Source organism: Centroberyx gerrardi, chromosome 5, assembly GCF_048128805.1.
Source record: "Centroberyx gerrardi isolate f3 chromosome 5, fCenGer3.hap1.cur.20231027, whole genome shotgun sequence".
NCBI classification, from domain to species: domain Eukaryota; kingdom Metazoa; phylum Chordata; class Actinopteri; order Beryciformes; family Berycidae; genus Centroberyx; species Centroberyx gerrardi.
The window spans coordinates 16,489,688-16,507,021 of NC_136001.1; the positions used below are offsets into that span (position 1 = coordinate 16,489,688).

General features: G+C 42.7%; 1 protein-coding gene across 4 annotated transcripts in view; it reads right to left on the reverse strand.

Annotated features, from left to right (window-relative positions):
• Positions 1-17,334, reverse strand: part of pax7a (paired box 7a) — a 45,940-nt gene that overhangs the window by 9,583 nt on the left and 19,023 nt on the right. For 3 of the 4 annotated variants that reach the window (XM_071895290.1, XM_071895288.1, XM_071895287.1), the window contains exons 5-7: positions 12,531-12,730; positions 4,677-4,842; positions 3,925-4,121 (exon numbers count right to left, since the gene is read on the reverse strand). In XM_071895290.1, coding sequence (XP_071751391.1) covers positions 3,925-4,121; positions 4,677-4,842; positions 12,531-12,730 — 563 coding nt within the window. The remainder of the gene's footprint in view (positions 1-3,924; positions 4,122-4,676; positions 4,843-12,530; positions 12,731-17,334) is intronic. The other variant, XM_071895289.1, reaches the window with a different exon arrangement.

The following is a 17,334-nucleotide window of genomic DNA, read 5'->3' on the forward strand; positions in this document are numbered from 1 at the left end:
TCGCTAATGGAAGAGCAGCAGCACAGTTTGGAGTCTCCCCTGGCTTATCTCTCTCAGACAGTTGTGGGGAGTCGCTGGCGAGCGTGGTGTCAGCGTGCGTGGTACGGTGCAGTGCCGCGCGGGCAGGCAGGCCTGGGGACACAGATCAAAGGGAGGCAGGGGTGAGAGCCGCTCTGCCTCTGATCCCGCGTACGTGTGTGTGTGTGTGTGTATGTGTGGAGGCCCAGCCCACTCACACAGCCCAAAGGCCCTCCTCAGATACACACACACACACACACACACACACACATCCTTGTCATTCCAAAACACACAACACTTTCATAAAACTGCAAAACAGAAAAAAAAACTAACTTCCTCACAAAACTTTGCAAACTTCCTTCATCAAAACAGCAATAAAATTTCTATCTGCCATACCTATATAGTTTACTGACTTTCCACCCTTTCTATCACGTCTCTTTATCAGGTTGAATCATAAGAAAGGTGACAAATGTCCTGAAAGCATTGTATACAATGCCGCTGCTATGCAACAATGCAGACTACTTGCTACAATGTATAATGCATGCAACACCATATTCAACAGTTTCCCACTTTTATTCTGCAAGAGAAACTGCTTTGTATTCTTTATATCCCTTGTTCTTAATTTTGCAGAGATTTTTTTAAGGTTGAAACCCAAACTCTCAGCTCCTTCTATTGCTTCAGTTCTCCAGTGCAGTTGTTTTCCCCCCTCTCCCAGCAGGTGTCCCTGTCATGCAATAATGAGGAATTCAGCCCTAATGGCTGACACAACTCCCAAGAAAACTGCTTCAAAGAATCATTTGGAGAGTGTCTAAAGAGCTCTTTAGAGTCTCATATTGCCAGTTATTGCTGAGAACATACAGTATATTTCCCAAGAAAAGATTGTAAATAAAAGTTACCTGTCAAAGTAAGACTTCCTCAGTTAGGAAAAGAAGAACTGTCTATCCGTAACAAATAAGATTGTTCACTTATTTTCTGGTCAGTTAGAGTATGAGAAACACAAATCATCGGTGTCATGATAGGCATTTAGAAGGCCAAGACAAAACACATATTCCAAATGTGTTCTTAAAAACGAAAAAGCACAGAATGAAGCAGCAGACTTCAGCTTAAATCTTCAAGTAAAGATAGCTGAAAAGGGACTGGAGTGCCTGCCCTTGGTGCCCTTGCCCTTCCTTCTATCCAACACCTGCTGTGCCACCAAATGAAACAAGACCAACAACAAAACACACTTCTGGTTTCATACCTTTTGTCCAGCCATGCACAGCTTCACTCTCACCAGCCCTTAATACAGTGCCTCACTCAAACCAGCCGAACATGCTGTATATCCCACAACGACAACAACCGGTGTCAGTGTGGATGGGTTTTCCACCGGCTGTAATGGGAAAATGTGTGCTGTCGGGATAGGTTATGGGATTGGGATGGACGCGAGCACCTGTCGGGAATGCTGAACGCTGCAGGATTCCATTACAGACTTGGCACCTTGCCACCGCAGCCCATTTACTGGGAATCAGAGAATTTTTGTCAATCTTTACCAGCAACCGCTAGGCCATCAATGCCAGACACTTGAGAAAATAGCTCACACATACCAATACACAAGCATATCTCCTCCAAACAGATGCTGTCTGAAACTTACAATATCAAATTCTCATTTCCATCTCGATGGAGAGTGTCTTTGTATTGCTTTTTCCATTACAGGGAAGAGGAATACAGGAGAGTAAAAGCATACTGTATATCATAAAAAAAACTGTGAGGCATCATATATCTGTCAATAATATCTTTCCAAAACTGAAAATGAGTTGCCACTGAGATGAGTAGAAAGTGGCATTTGCGTAACTGCAAGCAAAGTGAAATGAAGTCTGACTTGGACGAGATGAACTTTGTGTTTATTGTGTGAGTGTTATGTGCATAGTTGCATGTGTGTGTGAGAATGAGAGAGAGAGAGAGAGAGAGAGAGAGAGAGAAAGAGAGAGAGAGAGAGAGAGAGAGAGAGAGAGGCTGCCCAACTCAGCAGGGCAGTGTACCATGGAGTGAACTCTGATTCTGCTGTCAGTGGGAACATTCATCTCCATGCTGAGAGATTGATAGGAATGCCACATGGCATTCTATATACATTCAATACAATTCAATTTTGTGCACCCCAAAAAATGGTGTGATACATCAAAACATACCTACCATATACTGTATATGCCCCACCAATGCCCCCAAAATAATTGATATATAAAACCCATTGCTTAAGTACTATATAAATGAATGAATGAATGAATGAATGAATGAATGAATGAATGAATGAAAAAGTAAATAAATAAATATGAAAAAATAAATATTAAAATAAAATATCAAGTGGGTTTTTATATAAGACTTTTATAAAAACCCACTTGATAGAATTATTGAATAGTAAAAATCCCTTCTGTACAGTTGCCCAAAGGCTGCTGTCCTAATCCTCACTACAACAGGAAATGTTTATTATCCCAACACATTCTTGAATGCCTGTGAAGAGAGAGAGAACGAGCGACAGTATACCCCATGCCAGTATTAGGGAGAGCCATTAATGAAAAAAAAGACTCCATGTTCCTGGTGTTTTTCTGCAGGTTTGCAGTGAGAGCATTAGCAGTTAAAGCCCCTGTGCCACGATTAACAATCAAACACGCTGTGAGCCTCCATGTTATCCTCCGTCGCTCCAGCAGGAGAGAAAATCTCTTTTTTGTCACAAAATCCTTAATTCTTTCTTCTCTGAAGAAAGAGGGTAATACCAAGAATGTTTCCAATCTGCTTTGAGAAATATTTGAAGAAAAAAAAAAAAAAACTCCCAATAAAACACGTGTGAACGACGGGGTAATTGTGGACAAATGCAGCATTGAAATTCATTTTCAACTCTTTACACACCATTTCAATCTTATTTTCTGCCTGTTAACCACATCTTGTTGGTGAGGGTGGGCAAGACTGGCCAGTATTGATGGGTAATTGTGTATAATTCACTCCGCACACACGATTTGCATCAATACAAATCATTTTTCATTCTGTGCTACTTAAGGCTCAACCCTTAGCATAGAGTCGCATTTAAACGCTCATTAATGGAGGTGTCCAAAGAGGTTAACATGTGAAATCCACAGCTTTTCAGAAAAGAAAGCAAACAAAACTGCACATACAGTACCACACATTAGCATGGCAAAGAAATTGCGTTTTCTGTGACAGAGGAGAATGAATGAGGTAGACGTTTCAGGCTTGCTATACATTTATACTGCAATTAGGAAACCCAAATATCTAATTACTCTGGGTAATGCTCTGCTTTATCATCACAGCAGGGCGCAGAGCAGAGAGAGGAGCAGGTAAAGTGACCAGCGGAGGATAAACCTGCGAAGCCCTCCGTCATTCTACGTACAGAGCTGTCTGAATATCATGCAAAGAGATGAACAAAATCACATATAGCGCTGGAGTCTTCCAGCTGCAGACAATTACTTGAAGAAGATTAAGGGGCTACATTTATAAGCTTTAGCTAATTATTTCATCTGCATGTTCCTACTGTGTTGCGCAGGATTTTGATGTCCCAGGAAAGTCGAAACCGCTGTTTGGAGCAGCGCGAGCAGTTGCGGCACTATCAAGATGAATTTTAATTTGTTGATGTTAATCCAATTGTTTTACAAATGTAGCAATTTAGAGTAGCTAAAATAAATCCAGGGCTTTAGAAGCTAACATAAAAGCCCACACCGACAGTTATTTTGCTGAACATGCTGTTTCTGAATTTTAATTTCAGTCAAATACAATTACATATTCTGAACAGTAACAGCTCCAAGGAGGAGGAGGAGGGGAGGTGGAAGAGGAGAGGGACTAAGTCATTTGAACACTACCTATGTGGGAACATTATATATACTTGCAAATATGGAATAGCAAGGTAATGCGTGTTGGACTGACCTGTGGGGAGAGCCCATTGCCAACCGAGTTCATGTGGTTGCTGGATGCTGCGGGGCTCATGAAAGTATCAGAGTAGCTGGAGAAGCCGTGGCGATTGGACGAGAGACCATAAGCAGAGCTGCTGTCGGCACTCAGACCTCCCTGGTGCATGGAGGATGGAGGCAGGGGCTGGGGTCTGTGCAATGTACTGCTGCCATCTGACACCAAAACAACACACCCAGTGCACAGGTGAGAAAGGGAAATCAGGGGAATGACACATAAAATTCTGAGTTGAAACCACCACATCATACAGGGATCGTCAGCTGTGACGCAAAAGGTTAAAACAATACTCAATAGCTATGAAAGTCATTATTAAATTCAGTAATGTGTATACTACATTAAGATTATGTCCCTGGAAATGTAAAGCGGTTTGCCAAGTAAGCACACCTTTGTATATGAAGCTCTGCAAAGGATAGAAATATCCTTGTTGCGCTCAAAAAAAAATGAAGGCTTGTGTTTGTTCCACTGTAACAAAGACGTGGTTGTAAAGATAACTACTTGCTGCATGGATCCTATATGAGGCACATGGTTCATATATGATCTAAAATGTTGTTAACATGCACATAAAATACAGATGACATACCGTCATAAATAGCACTATCTTAAGATCTAACCAGATTAGATTAAACCCATTTAGTACAGAGCATAAGTTTAGTCTATAGAAAGGCATGCCAGATGGAACTGAGATCTGGGCTCTGAAACGGTGGTCTTACCCTGTGATAGTGTGGTGCCGGGGTAGCTGGACTCTGGTAGCTGGTATGTGGGTAAGGTTGGCATCCCTGTGGGTGGGAATCCTCCTGGTAGCAGGTGGTTGAAGGCTGCGAGCTGATTGGCTCCAGCCTGTTTACGCCACCTGGCCCGTCTGTTGCTGAACCACACCTGGGCAGAAAAGAAAGGCACTAGCAGTTTATAAAACTGAACAAAAATAACAAGAGGAATCCCCACAACTACCAAACATAGCACAGCTTAAATTGTGTGTTTTTACTTATATTCATCTTTGAGGATCTCTCAGAGATAACTGAGGAATGTTGAGCCCCTACCCAAGTTGCACAACCTAAAACAGTTTTTGCTTTATTTTTCATTTACTAAAACTCCATTTATGCTTATGCGATGAGCATTTGATTCCAGTAGACCCAGAAGCAATAGAGTCTGCTTGCTCCTGCCACCTGTGATTAATCTGCTGGTTAGTGTGAGTGGTGGTGCTGGTGGTAGTTGAGAGGCTAGTCCCTGTGGGAGCCGCCATGGAGGCTCAGTGGTCCGGCCCTGTTGTTCTTAAGTGGCTGAAGCTGTGATCTGTGTAAACAGGCTGCCCTAAGCCCTCTTCAGAGGGGAGAAGTCATTAAGGGGTCAGAGGTAGGCCACAAGCCTCCACATCAGACATCTCAAGTATGTTTGTGAACCTATTAGACACTGTGAGGGAGGCCAGGAGGAATGCCGTCACTGTGCTGGATACACACATACAGACACACATACACAAACAGATATACAGTAATACTATGCTATTTTAATGTGGTCATTTATAAAGTTTAAAAGGTCAGGTAAAAGAGAAAGAAAACATTTTAGGTTTAGAGTCAAGGCTATGGCTTCTTAGGCTCATCTGTAAGTAGCAAAATCCACACAAAATGAGCTGCATATCTGCATCAAACCACAGACACACAATGTCAATTCCCTGAATGAAAGACAAAATAGGGCCCTTTTGAACGGCAACGATTTACACATTTTAAAAAGGCTTCTGCTTCAACAAAACATGAATATAATCAGGCCTTTTGAAAAGAGTGGCCATACAGCCAGCAACCTGTTCCATTTAACCAAGACAAGGCCTGGGCTCACTGTGTGCTAAGGGTTGAAGGACATTGATCTATGCCTCGCACAGGCAATTCATCAGAGTTTAATACACTGTCAGCGCAGTTCATCTACTGTTGTGTTTCAAACGGCCTGGGCTATTGTGAGAGCACATGAAAGAGGGGGACAAAAGCCCCTCCATACGCCACGGAGAACACTGGACACAAAGAGGGGGCGTCCCTTTTAAACAGGTCTTAAAGAGGGACACTTTCAAGGGGACTTACACAGCGACGTACTCACTGCTATTGGGGCTGCCTCTTTTTCTACACACAAACATACATATAAACTCGTATAGGCCTACAAGGGATCTCAACCCAACAGAGATCTTAATTTGAATGTGGTTCTTTTCCACACAGTCAAAGCCTCTGTAAAGGCCCAGTGGTTTTTGCCCATAGCTCAGTTTAGTCAAGAGCATTTAACAGAAAGAAAATGCAAAAGGCTATGACTGCATTGGTGCTTGCGAAAAGGGCAAACCTCAATTATGCAAGTTTAAAACCAACAGGAAACCTTTATCTCAAGCCCTATCACTTCTAAAGACCCTGTTTCAATCCTTCAATCAGCTATTCCAAAACAAATGCTGTGACTGTGGCTCCGGTGAAATTTCTGCTATTGGGATGTAGTGGAGCGTGGTCCAAGGTCTGAACTAAGCTCCTACTGGGCCAGACAAACAGCTGCCTGGCCCAGGGGAGGGGCACAGGGGCACACCCCTTCCTTCCACACACTCCCCATCACCCCACCCCGCAGTGCCACTTCACCTCCGACCTCATCCACTCACCCCACCCCTCTTTTATGTTCACTTTAACTTCCTTCCCCCTTTGTCACCGAAGCTTAGGGAGGAGGCGTTCCATCATGGCCAACACAAAACACTTAAATGTTGAACTCTCTTTTTGCCATTACCTTTTTCCTTCTCTTGTTCTTGCACTTTCAGTTTCTTTCCATGCAATACCCCACTCCCCAAAATACATAGCAGTGTTTCCAATACATAGATTTATTTGTGGTTGCCCCACCACAATATTAGACACATTCTCAACTAATACAATAATATAACAACGCTTCTCATGTTGTATTTTCACAGTTCTTACCACCAGTTCTTACCTAAAAGCTTGGATATAAAAATCCTTCACAAATACATGTACCAGAACCCCTGAATGCCTGCTTTGTATTTGCACATTTATGCATTTGAAGTTTCTTAAAAGGAAGGCCTATATAAGACCAGGCATTTACAAGTACTGCAATGTATCACCCATTAGTTGTCCTTCTGCCTCTTATTTCAGCCAGTTATGCGTGGGCGACAGATAATCTTAAGAGTAATGGCGTTTCCCATCTAATCGCATTCACTTGCATCTCCTTCCAACTGCCATAGGTCCCATTCACCTCAATCAGAGGGGAGCCTATGAAGAGTACCTGCATAACTGAATTTAGTCTGAGGCTTTGAATAGGCGTGCTGCGGCGCCAATACACTAAACTTAACTAAAATACCAAAGGCTTGAGCCCTATTGAGTTAGAGTGGAGAAACATTGGGCCCAATGTGCCCAGGTCAATACTATATTGTTGGGTAAGAGAGGGGCATGCGTCACTGCCTCTGAGGAGCTGGACTGACTTACTCCAACAATCAGCAGAGACTGGGATAAACATGTACACAAGTATGCATGCACATGTGCAGAGCCACTCATACACAAACACACACACATACAAGCGCACACTTACATGCACACACATTTCGCTCTCACACAGAGTGACACACAGCCTGAAGCTGAGGATTTGAGGCTGCGCTCTGGAACCTGATCACAAAGTCACCTTGGACCACAGATTCTCCTCTGCTCTCCCCAATCCGGTTTAATTCTCTGCAGTACAGAGAGCTGCAGCGCTCCTCCATGTCTCCCTATCTACCTACAAGTGTGCTGCAGAATCCATGTTGCTCACTTCTGTTTTGTTTTCACGGACTAAAAGCTTTGCAGGTTGCCCTGCATCCAATACACTTGGACAAGTCTGTATTTTGCATCTCTGAACCATTCTGGGGAAAGTTTTTGGAGGGGGGGTGGTAGAAAACCTAGAGCGACAACTCATCTTATAGAAGTAAAGCTTAGCCCAGCCTGTGAAACAAAAGAGGCAGCTTTGAACTACTGAAATGAACACAGAGGTGGTTGGAGGAAGAGACATGAGAGAGGAGGGTTGTTGCAGAGCACAACCAGTACAAGGACTATATGCAGGCATCAGAGTCCAATAGGATGGACACACTTTAGTCTAAAATGATACACAGCACAGTGGCGGCAACCTTGACATTCAGTACAGTAACACAGTTTTGATCCCTATTTCAACTTGAGGCTGTCATCGCTCACATTGCTTCATTGGCTTCTATCTTGGCCTCAACTCTCAGCAAACATAATTCAGTCCTGGCCATCGAGCGGCTTTCCAGATTTTCTTATTGCTGATCGATGATAATACGATCACAACATTGTCACGCATGACATTGCACTGCAGGAAAAACCTTTCAGTGTTGTTTCTCTTAAACAGGATCACTCGTATTTCAGTATTTCAGTTCAGACAATCCTCCATGAATTATTTTGTCAAAGGGAAGTACTGAATATGTGACGCCTTTCAGGAGCCAATTTGCAACATTCTATAGATGAATACCAAGAGCCTAAATAATGACAAAACAAAATGTGCTGCTGACTTCATATCCACAAAAACAGAAGAGTGATGCAACCAGCTTCAACATACAAATCCTCTTCTGTCTCATACCACGCAATACCCCCCTCCCTTTCCCTTTCCTTCTCCTTTCCCCTCTCTCTCTCTCTCGCTCTCTGATTCCCTCCCTGCTTGCCTTCCAGACTGGCACTATGCTAATTAAAGTAGCTAGGAGTGTGAATTTGAGAGGAGAGTGGGATTAGCTTGATAAGTATCAGGAGTACAGAAGCACTGTACCAAAGTCATTTAAATTCTAATAATAAGAAACTGTTAGAACATTCACACTGATGCATTGCAACAATTTCTCCCCTACAATCTACATAAATCCTATTTATTCCTTTATGAAACATAAAACCATACTGGCGGGAATACAGTTGCCTGTTGGGTTTGGTTGTCACCACTCAGCTCCATTGTGCTTTTCTCTCTTGCCGCTGGTACTCAATTGATAGTATAACAATCAAGAAATTGTGTATTACCTTGTGATACCTCTCTATGGGATTATGTTTTTGCTATACCACAAACCTGTTTAAAACCATCTGCTTGAGCTAGAAAGCATTCAGTGCTTGAGGATCATTTGTCTTTTAAATGTATGTAGAGAATTATCTGTCCCATAGCACCATGAAGCAGTGTAGTGTGAGTTCCACTCCTCGACAGTGACCCCTGAGATGGGACACCATCTCCATACAGGGCCTTTTTCTCTATTCATTCCATGCATCAACACGCCAGCACAAGCCACAGCTAAAGAGAGAAACTTTTCTCCAAATTGATTTTCACGCTTCATAAAAAGCGATGCTTATACCTTATTAGATTCCACTAACTATAATAGCTACATGCAGAATGTTTATTGGTAATGAAAGAGGATCTATGTGACAGATTCGGTAAGCGAGCCGGCGGCATGCTGAGATGATGAGCTTCAGCTGAGGCTGAGGAATCAGTCTCTTAAAAACTTCAGACTAAATAGAAGAGAATGTAATTTACTTCATCTGTGAGTGCTGATTTACAGCGGCCTGCAGCCTCTTGCCTCTTCCCTCCCTCTGTTCTTCGGCCTGGCTGACAGCAACCCCCACCTGGCCCACACTTCAGAGGGAGCAGACACAAATGATGCCCTCTTCCCTAATAGCTCATGGAATGACACTGCTGCCTGCTCCTGTTAAGACTGAGGGGTTAGCGGATGGAAAGTGGCAGCACACACTGCATCGGTGGAGGATATAGGTAGACTTGGCAGCGTCCCCTCCCACTGAGACAGCCTGGAACTAATTGCTGAGAGATATGGATCATATCCCACAATTTGTCAGTTGTGGTGATAAAACCATTGCGGGACTAGTGTTGGTGTAGGAGTGCTGGTAGCTCTGTTGAAAGGGGCAGTGGGGTTGATAAAGATGGATGGTGAAAGGGTCTCAAAATGGCAGGCAAGGGCAGACACAGGGGAGTTAGCTGTGTTTATGGGGCGGTGAGTTTAGGTTGTGAGTCAGCGCTAAGCCAAACACTCATCACTTACACAAGAGTCTAGCTGCTTAATTTACAACACAGCATTGGGCTCCGAGTGTTGAGTGCCAATGCAACCACTTGTTTGCAGCAGAACTCACATCACATGTGCCATTTACCTGGCCCACAAACCTAAAAAGCCCTGCTCTACAGATTATCACCATGTTTAATAACAAGCAGATAACAGTGAGCCATGACCACAGCCACATATTCAACTTAAAATATGAGTCTGTGGGACCCCTCCAACACCCCCTGCTTATGATTTCTTCCCCAACCCCAAACACTGGCTAGCCGCTGACATCTGGAAGATGCGTCATTGCAGCTGTGCTGGAGCAGCTTTGCTCTCAGGCCAAAGGGTCTCCTTTCTCCTGGACTGTGATGGGCCATTTGGGCACCTATGTGAAAGCCCAGCTGGTGGACATTTTCAGAATGCTCTGACACACACACACACACACACACACACACACACACACACACACACACACACACACACACACACACACACACACATGCATGCACGCATGCACACTCCACCAAGTTTACATAAAAATAAAATTCTTCCAGCTTTAGTATACCTTTATTGTCTTTGTAAACTATACATATCATACTGTATACTACAATGTTCAGATTTTTGTGAAATGGTCCTTGTATGTCCAAATGCTATAACTTCGTCAATGACAAAACTACCAAACCCCTAAAAAAGAAACAGTTCTAGTCTAGGTTTCAAATCTCTCAAACACCTTTACCAAACTGCGAGGCAACATTGGTCATTATTACTTGGCTACCAGAGTCCCTTTCTTGGGTAACCTTCTCAGAAAATTAAGTTTGAGTTGACCTTTGGAGATTTTCAAAGCCTTTCAGAATTAGATTATGAGGAAAACAGCATTAACAAATTATAGCCATGACACAAATTCCTCAGCTTTTTCACATGACATCATTTAGCTTCATCTAACAGCAAAGAGATAGCAGCCTTTCAGTGTTCTTTCTTGTTCTCTCTTTTTCATGTTTCGATATTTTTGTCAGTTTCCATAAAAACACAGGTGCAAATACCTGCATGGATCTCTTCTCAAATCTGAAATGTTACTGTTCTCCACTGTGAGTCTGAATTGGACCAGACCCAAGGCTGATCACTATAAACTTTCAAAAAGAAAAAAGAAAAAAGAAAAAAGAAAACTGCCATTGGTAAGCTTTTGTGGCTACATTAAAACATATTTCAATAAATGTTTGTAAGGATTTATTGTAACTCATAATCTATAAAACGCAAACTTGCATACATTTGTTTTCCAGATGTATGTTTTTTTATAATTTATTATAATTTATTGAAATAATGCCTCCCAAAGCAAATATTGATAAAGCTTTCATTTCAAAGATCTGTTCCCTTTTCTCTCCAAGTTTGACTCACGCACATCTCTAAAACATTGCTAAAACTAATATATTGCATTATAATAAGCATGAGATAAATTTCTCCTCCCTTGAGTGAGGCATTAACCACTCAGACATACAGTACATCTTTGCGTGTTGGGGGGTTTCAAGATGGACAAAGACATGTGTGGAATCAGTTACCCCAACTGCATGTTTGTAGTGTGATGAACACTTAGCATGCGGTGAAGAGTTTGGGGGGTTCAGAGGGAGTGTGAACGACTGTGGTAAGAGGAGAGGGGTGCCCCAGACCTTTTTTTACTAGCGCCTGATTGATTAATGTTGTTGTCGGGGCATAGGGTCCCTAGAGAGGATGAGGAACCCTCTGTGATATGTGGAGGGTTTTACAAGCAGCGGCAAGCTTGAAAGTGATGGGATGAGATCCTGGCCAAAGGCCGAAATGAGAAATCCATCAGGAATGCATTCTCTCTCTCACTCTTCTCTCTCTCTCCTCTTTTCTCCCTCCCTCTCTTTCTTTTTGCTAGAGCAGCTGCTGCTATAACTCTACTGTACATATCTTCCTTCAGTCTTACATATAACCACATGGCACCCAAGCTGTCAGACAGGTTCCAAGGTCTGAGGTGTGAAGATGGGGAGCAGCTCCGTCAGACCCCTCTAACATGAGCTGAGTTGAAGGCTTATAGTAAGCAGCGAACTCCCTAACATGAACAGTACAATACGGAAAGTGAGCAATATCTTCCTGACAAATGAACACACCATTGCCGTGGGTTAAAAAAGGGCAACAATATTAGGTGCTCAGGAGGAACCCCTCTATAAGAACCAGGCTCTGTGTGCGCATTTGTTTGTGCGTTTGTGTCTAACGCTTTTTGCCATGTGCAGTGTTTAGGCGATGCAGAACCCTAAGAGGCCTGCATAAGGGAAATACAATGTGCACTCGTGCATGATTTTGCAACTAATAATGCACAAATTAAATATTTTGTTCAGTGATTCTTTTAGAACAACACTGTGCTAATACAGCTTTTTGGTGTTAACAGGTAGAGTTTTTAAAGTGAACGTAGTTTCACTCACTCCAATCATGCATCGGTGTGTTTAAATGTGCCTGCATGCATACGGTGTGTGTGTGTGTATGTGAGCATGCTCATCCATCTGTGCGTTGGTACTGTCAGTCTAACCTGTACTCTGGCCTCAGTGAGTTTGGTCCTCTGAGCCAGCTCCTCTCTGGTGTAGATGTCTGGGTAATGTGTCCTTTCAAAAGCCTTCTCCAGTTCTTCCAGCTGCTCAGCGGTGAAGGTGGTGCGACTGCGCCTCTGCTTCCTCTTCAGGGGAAGGTCGGGCTCCGAGTCTACATCTGAACCATCATCTGTGCGATTACCTAAGGCGAGAGAAACAGACAGACAGAGTGAGTACTTATCTGTGTAAAGCAAGTTAGTGAGGTTCGTTGATTTGATCCTGCAGGAATCAATCATGTTTTGTGTGAATTAACTCTGTGTTTGTAGAGAATAGCATCAAAAGTGGTTTGAAACTGATCAAATGCTTGCTCTAGCTTTATCTGTATTTTGGGGACACAACCCTTTTCTGTTGCTATGGTGCCTGCAAGCAACCTCAGAGAGGGGGAAGGGCGGCAGAGAGGATTCAAATGACAGCTACTCCTCTCTGAAAGCACAACAGAGCAAATATTATCTTAATCTGTGGATATTTATTCAATATAGAAGAGGCCTGATACACAATCCTGCCTCTGAGAGGGGCCCCAGAGGCTGTTAAGGCAGAGGGCCGCAGGCAGCGAGAGGGGAGCGGGGGTGTTGGTGGGTAGAGGGGTTAATCTGCACAGGCCACCTTGCTGCGCCTCACCCCACTATTCTCTCTCATTGGCCCAGGGCAGACTGCTCATAAACAGCAAGCCGGAGTATACAAAATACAACACAATATCACACCAAAACCATTCAATCCCATGTGTTTCCATATGCTGTCATTAAATGAATTAGAACATATCTTACATTACTTTTTAGGCATTCAACTAAGCTGTATTTCTGCTCGAGGAATATAGATACAGCACAAAGCTGTACAATCCAGGCCGACAGGGAAATTTTTGACAGCAAATACGCATTACCATTGCACATTACCATTATAACTGAATTTAGAAAATTGCATCATTTTCACCTCCTCTGCATGTCTATTCAAACTACATGGCCCTTTTCATTTCATGTCATAAAATTCATATTTTCATAATTTCCTCATTGAGACATTGACAAGGCAGTGTGACGTGCCAGTGTTGCTCCAGGCCTAGTTGGATTGCATCATGCACAGTCCAGAAAGTGTGGGAGAGGGGAAATAAAGGAAGATATTGAAGAAGAGGGTGTATGAGAGAGATTTCTGCTACCGACCGAGGCCCTTGCTATTCAACTAAAATGAAAACGATAAAATGGTCACCTTAATGCCTTGCCCAAGTGAGTTCCAAGCATCCGATTCATCATTTCCACCTATGAGCTCTGTGTATAGTTCACTCCTCTAGAATCTTCCGATATGATAAGTGGACAAAAGAATCGCCAAACCTAGCCTCCAAATAACAACTGTGAGAACAAAAGAGCAACAGAGCTGGCTGAGTCTCAAGGCCAGCGCCGGAGTTTAATTAAACAAGGAATTATGGGATTATATGGAGACTATCATTACAGGCCACTCCATGAGTCTTCTACGAACATCTTTTTGTCCCCCTGAGCTCATGCTCAATGATTCTCTGCGGATTACATGTGGCCGCAGGACATGAGGCCGCATTCATTAAATCAATTCTTCAGTCTTATCCTTTTTAATAAAGATTGATTCTTGAAACACGGGCTCACTCCGCTGCAGAACACCCTTGAACATACAAAGTTGAATATGTACATATACCACATATCCCTTTGTTGGTTTTCATGAGGATGCGTATATCCATTTGGCCGGTAACTTGCCATGACAACACTTGAGACCAGCACAGCGGTCTGCAGATCACTTTCCAAAGTCACCTCTGTGTCCTACAGGGAGACGAGGGGGCCGGAGTAGACACATACTCAAGGGGCTCTAAGCCAGACACCAAAGTGTTCTCCTCAAATTATTTTCTTCTCCTCACGTTTCCTTCACCCTTTGTTTAAGACGGTTCAGAGGTGCGTGCACAGACTGCCTCAAACATTTTGGAAGTAGACAGTTGTGTCATTCTATGTCAGTGCCAGCTCTGCATCACGATTAGCATGCTATCAGGCTAATGACTGATAAGGCATATACATAGCAAGCAAGACATAATAGCATGTACTGTTGCATGTCATTAAGCCATGTAGAGCCAACACATCTGCTCTTGTGCATGAACCACAAAGCGCACTCTGGGCTGAAGGTCAACAGCTCTGCCTGTAATGAGCGAGGGAAAATGGAAAATAGCACACACTGGAGCCAATTGGGCTGTTCGATGCAAAACTCATCTATATGCTGACAACATTTGGTGATTAGAAGACAAACAGAATTTGGTAAAAAAGCATATGGCTGCTCTCATTGTTGATGTAACACAGAGCCGCACTGATTTCTGGTTAACTTGAGAGATTAGTTACTATCTGCTCATGCAAAACCCTTCTGTAGACAGCAGAACATGATTTACACACATGAACTGGTCTGGAAACATGTTTTGACTGCAGCTACAATAAAGCACACAAGGTCTAAAGACTTTTCTCTTTCTCTTCGCTTTTCTGTTATTCTGTGGTATCAGAATGAGCAGGCAAGAGAGAACATGAACACTTTTCAGTCTGTTAGTCAGACAACAACGCATTTCAATTTAACATGTCTCTTTTCACATGTGTCAAGGTTAATAAAAGACAAAATGGTGGAGGATAATATTGAACAAACAAAATCCCTGCAGGGGTGTTGAGGTCAATTCCTCGATAGTCCTCAGAGCTCAATAAATAAAGAAACAAAAAGGTACATTCTGATTAGACCTTTGTATAATACCACTGCTGTAATTCCATTCAAAGGTTCATGGAATATTGATAAAGCACTCATGCGTTGTCTCATCACTTATCTTCCAATTAGACCCTAATTATGTGCCATCCAGTGGGCATGATTACTGCCGTGTTCCCTCCTCCAGGGGCCCTCTGAGGTTTTCCCTAAATATTGATTTAAAATCGCAGCCATTATAAACAGGAACTAATCAGGTTTAGACATCGCATTGTCTAAACAAGCGCTTGATTAAGATTCAAAATAACGTTCATGGGGAGAATGTGCACAACCAGGTATGTTTTAACCAAAAAAAATGTCCTTACTCAAGTTTTAATTGAATCTCATTACTTATGAAAGAGACAATATGCTTTCAATACAGGGAATCTTTTGAAGATTTGCTCAGAAAATGTTTTGTTAATCAGCAACCTAACATATACAACTATTTGAAAAATGTATTTATCAAACCAACAGAATACGGTGATCACCTTCTACAAGGCAAAGTCAATGCTAATCACTACTAACAACGATGATGAGTGATCATCCGAGCTCTGCGTCTTTAGAAAATCAATGAAAAAAATGCTTTTTCATGCACCATTTCAGAATTTAACACAAAAAATTAACTGGGATCGCATCTGGTTCTTGCAAAGTCTGTGGCTTATGGCTAACCTTACTGTCATGCACTTCCAACCATTGGACGGCCAGTCATGCGTAACTGATAGGGGCATTGTCCTCCTGGAAGGCATTGCGCACATTAAAGAAAGTGATGCACTATGGGTGATCACTCACAAATAATGTTAGCAGTGATTCGAATTTGGTTTGTCCTGAGTCAATGGGGTTGATTCCATACCAGAAATGAACCCCATTAAAACCTTTATTCTAATGACTCTTTAATTCTGACCATACCCTTTAGATAAAACAGGGTTCCTGTGCTTTGAGGACTGGTGGTTAATAGTTTTAAGGTTGGTGTATGAGATTTAAAGACTGTTCTCTCCGCTGCTGCTCTTCTGCTGACCCTTTAGACAGACTCCTCAGACTACAGGCAGATGGGATACTCATCACCCTATTTCCTCACCCCCCCCCCTCCTCTCCCCTCCCCTCCCCTCCCCCACCCCTCCTTGTCTTCTCCCTCCAGCCCCATGGACTCTCTCATCCTCCAGTCCTCCACCTTCACCCCCGAGACTCTGAGGTAATACTGTTTAAACAGACAGCTGTCCCTTCAATAAAGACAATTAACGAAGTAATCTGAAAGGTTACAGATTTATGGTACATAACAACGTCAAAAATGTTCACGTCTATTAGGCCTCAGATCATGTTAGATAAATAGAGCGTCCGATCCAGTGATGTAGTGTTGAATAAAAAATAAACTATGGCCTCCAGTGATTAGTGATCTTTCAAAGGCATCACAATGAATATGAACAAAAATCTATTATATTTTCAGAAAAGCATTAATTTCTGCTTTTTCCCCCCTTCAAGACCATTTCCTCATATAAATTACACCAGGAAAGAAAATAATAAAGATAAAAAAGTGGGTAAACTCTATTTTGCAAATAAAAAGGTGGGCAAACTGGGTTTAAGCATGTTTACCATCTATTACATCCCCAATCCAATATCTATACAAGCAACCAGCAGTGTGTTAATAGCAGCAAATAACACTCGCAAAATAAAGAGGATAAAATCACTTGCACTGACATTAACATCTTTTTGCAAAAGTAAAATGAGTGTCTCACATCTCACACCCATCAGCGAATTAAATCTTCACAATTAGAAACATGAAAAATGAAAAAACGTGTGCGGGGAGGTGGAGGGGATGGGGGGGTTTATGTGTGTGTGTGTGTGGGGGGGGCATCCCTCATTTCTAAACTTACCTGTGAGTCAGTTTTAGCCTAAAGTGAAGTTATGCTCATCCCAGGCAGACTGTTTCTCATACCATAACCCATGGCCTCAATATCAGCCGTACCTTTGCAAACTATCCAAGACAGAGGGACAAAAACAGACAGGGCTTTGGCAGTGCAGCATTAGCTCATA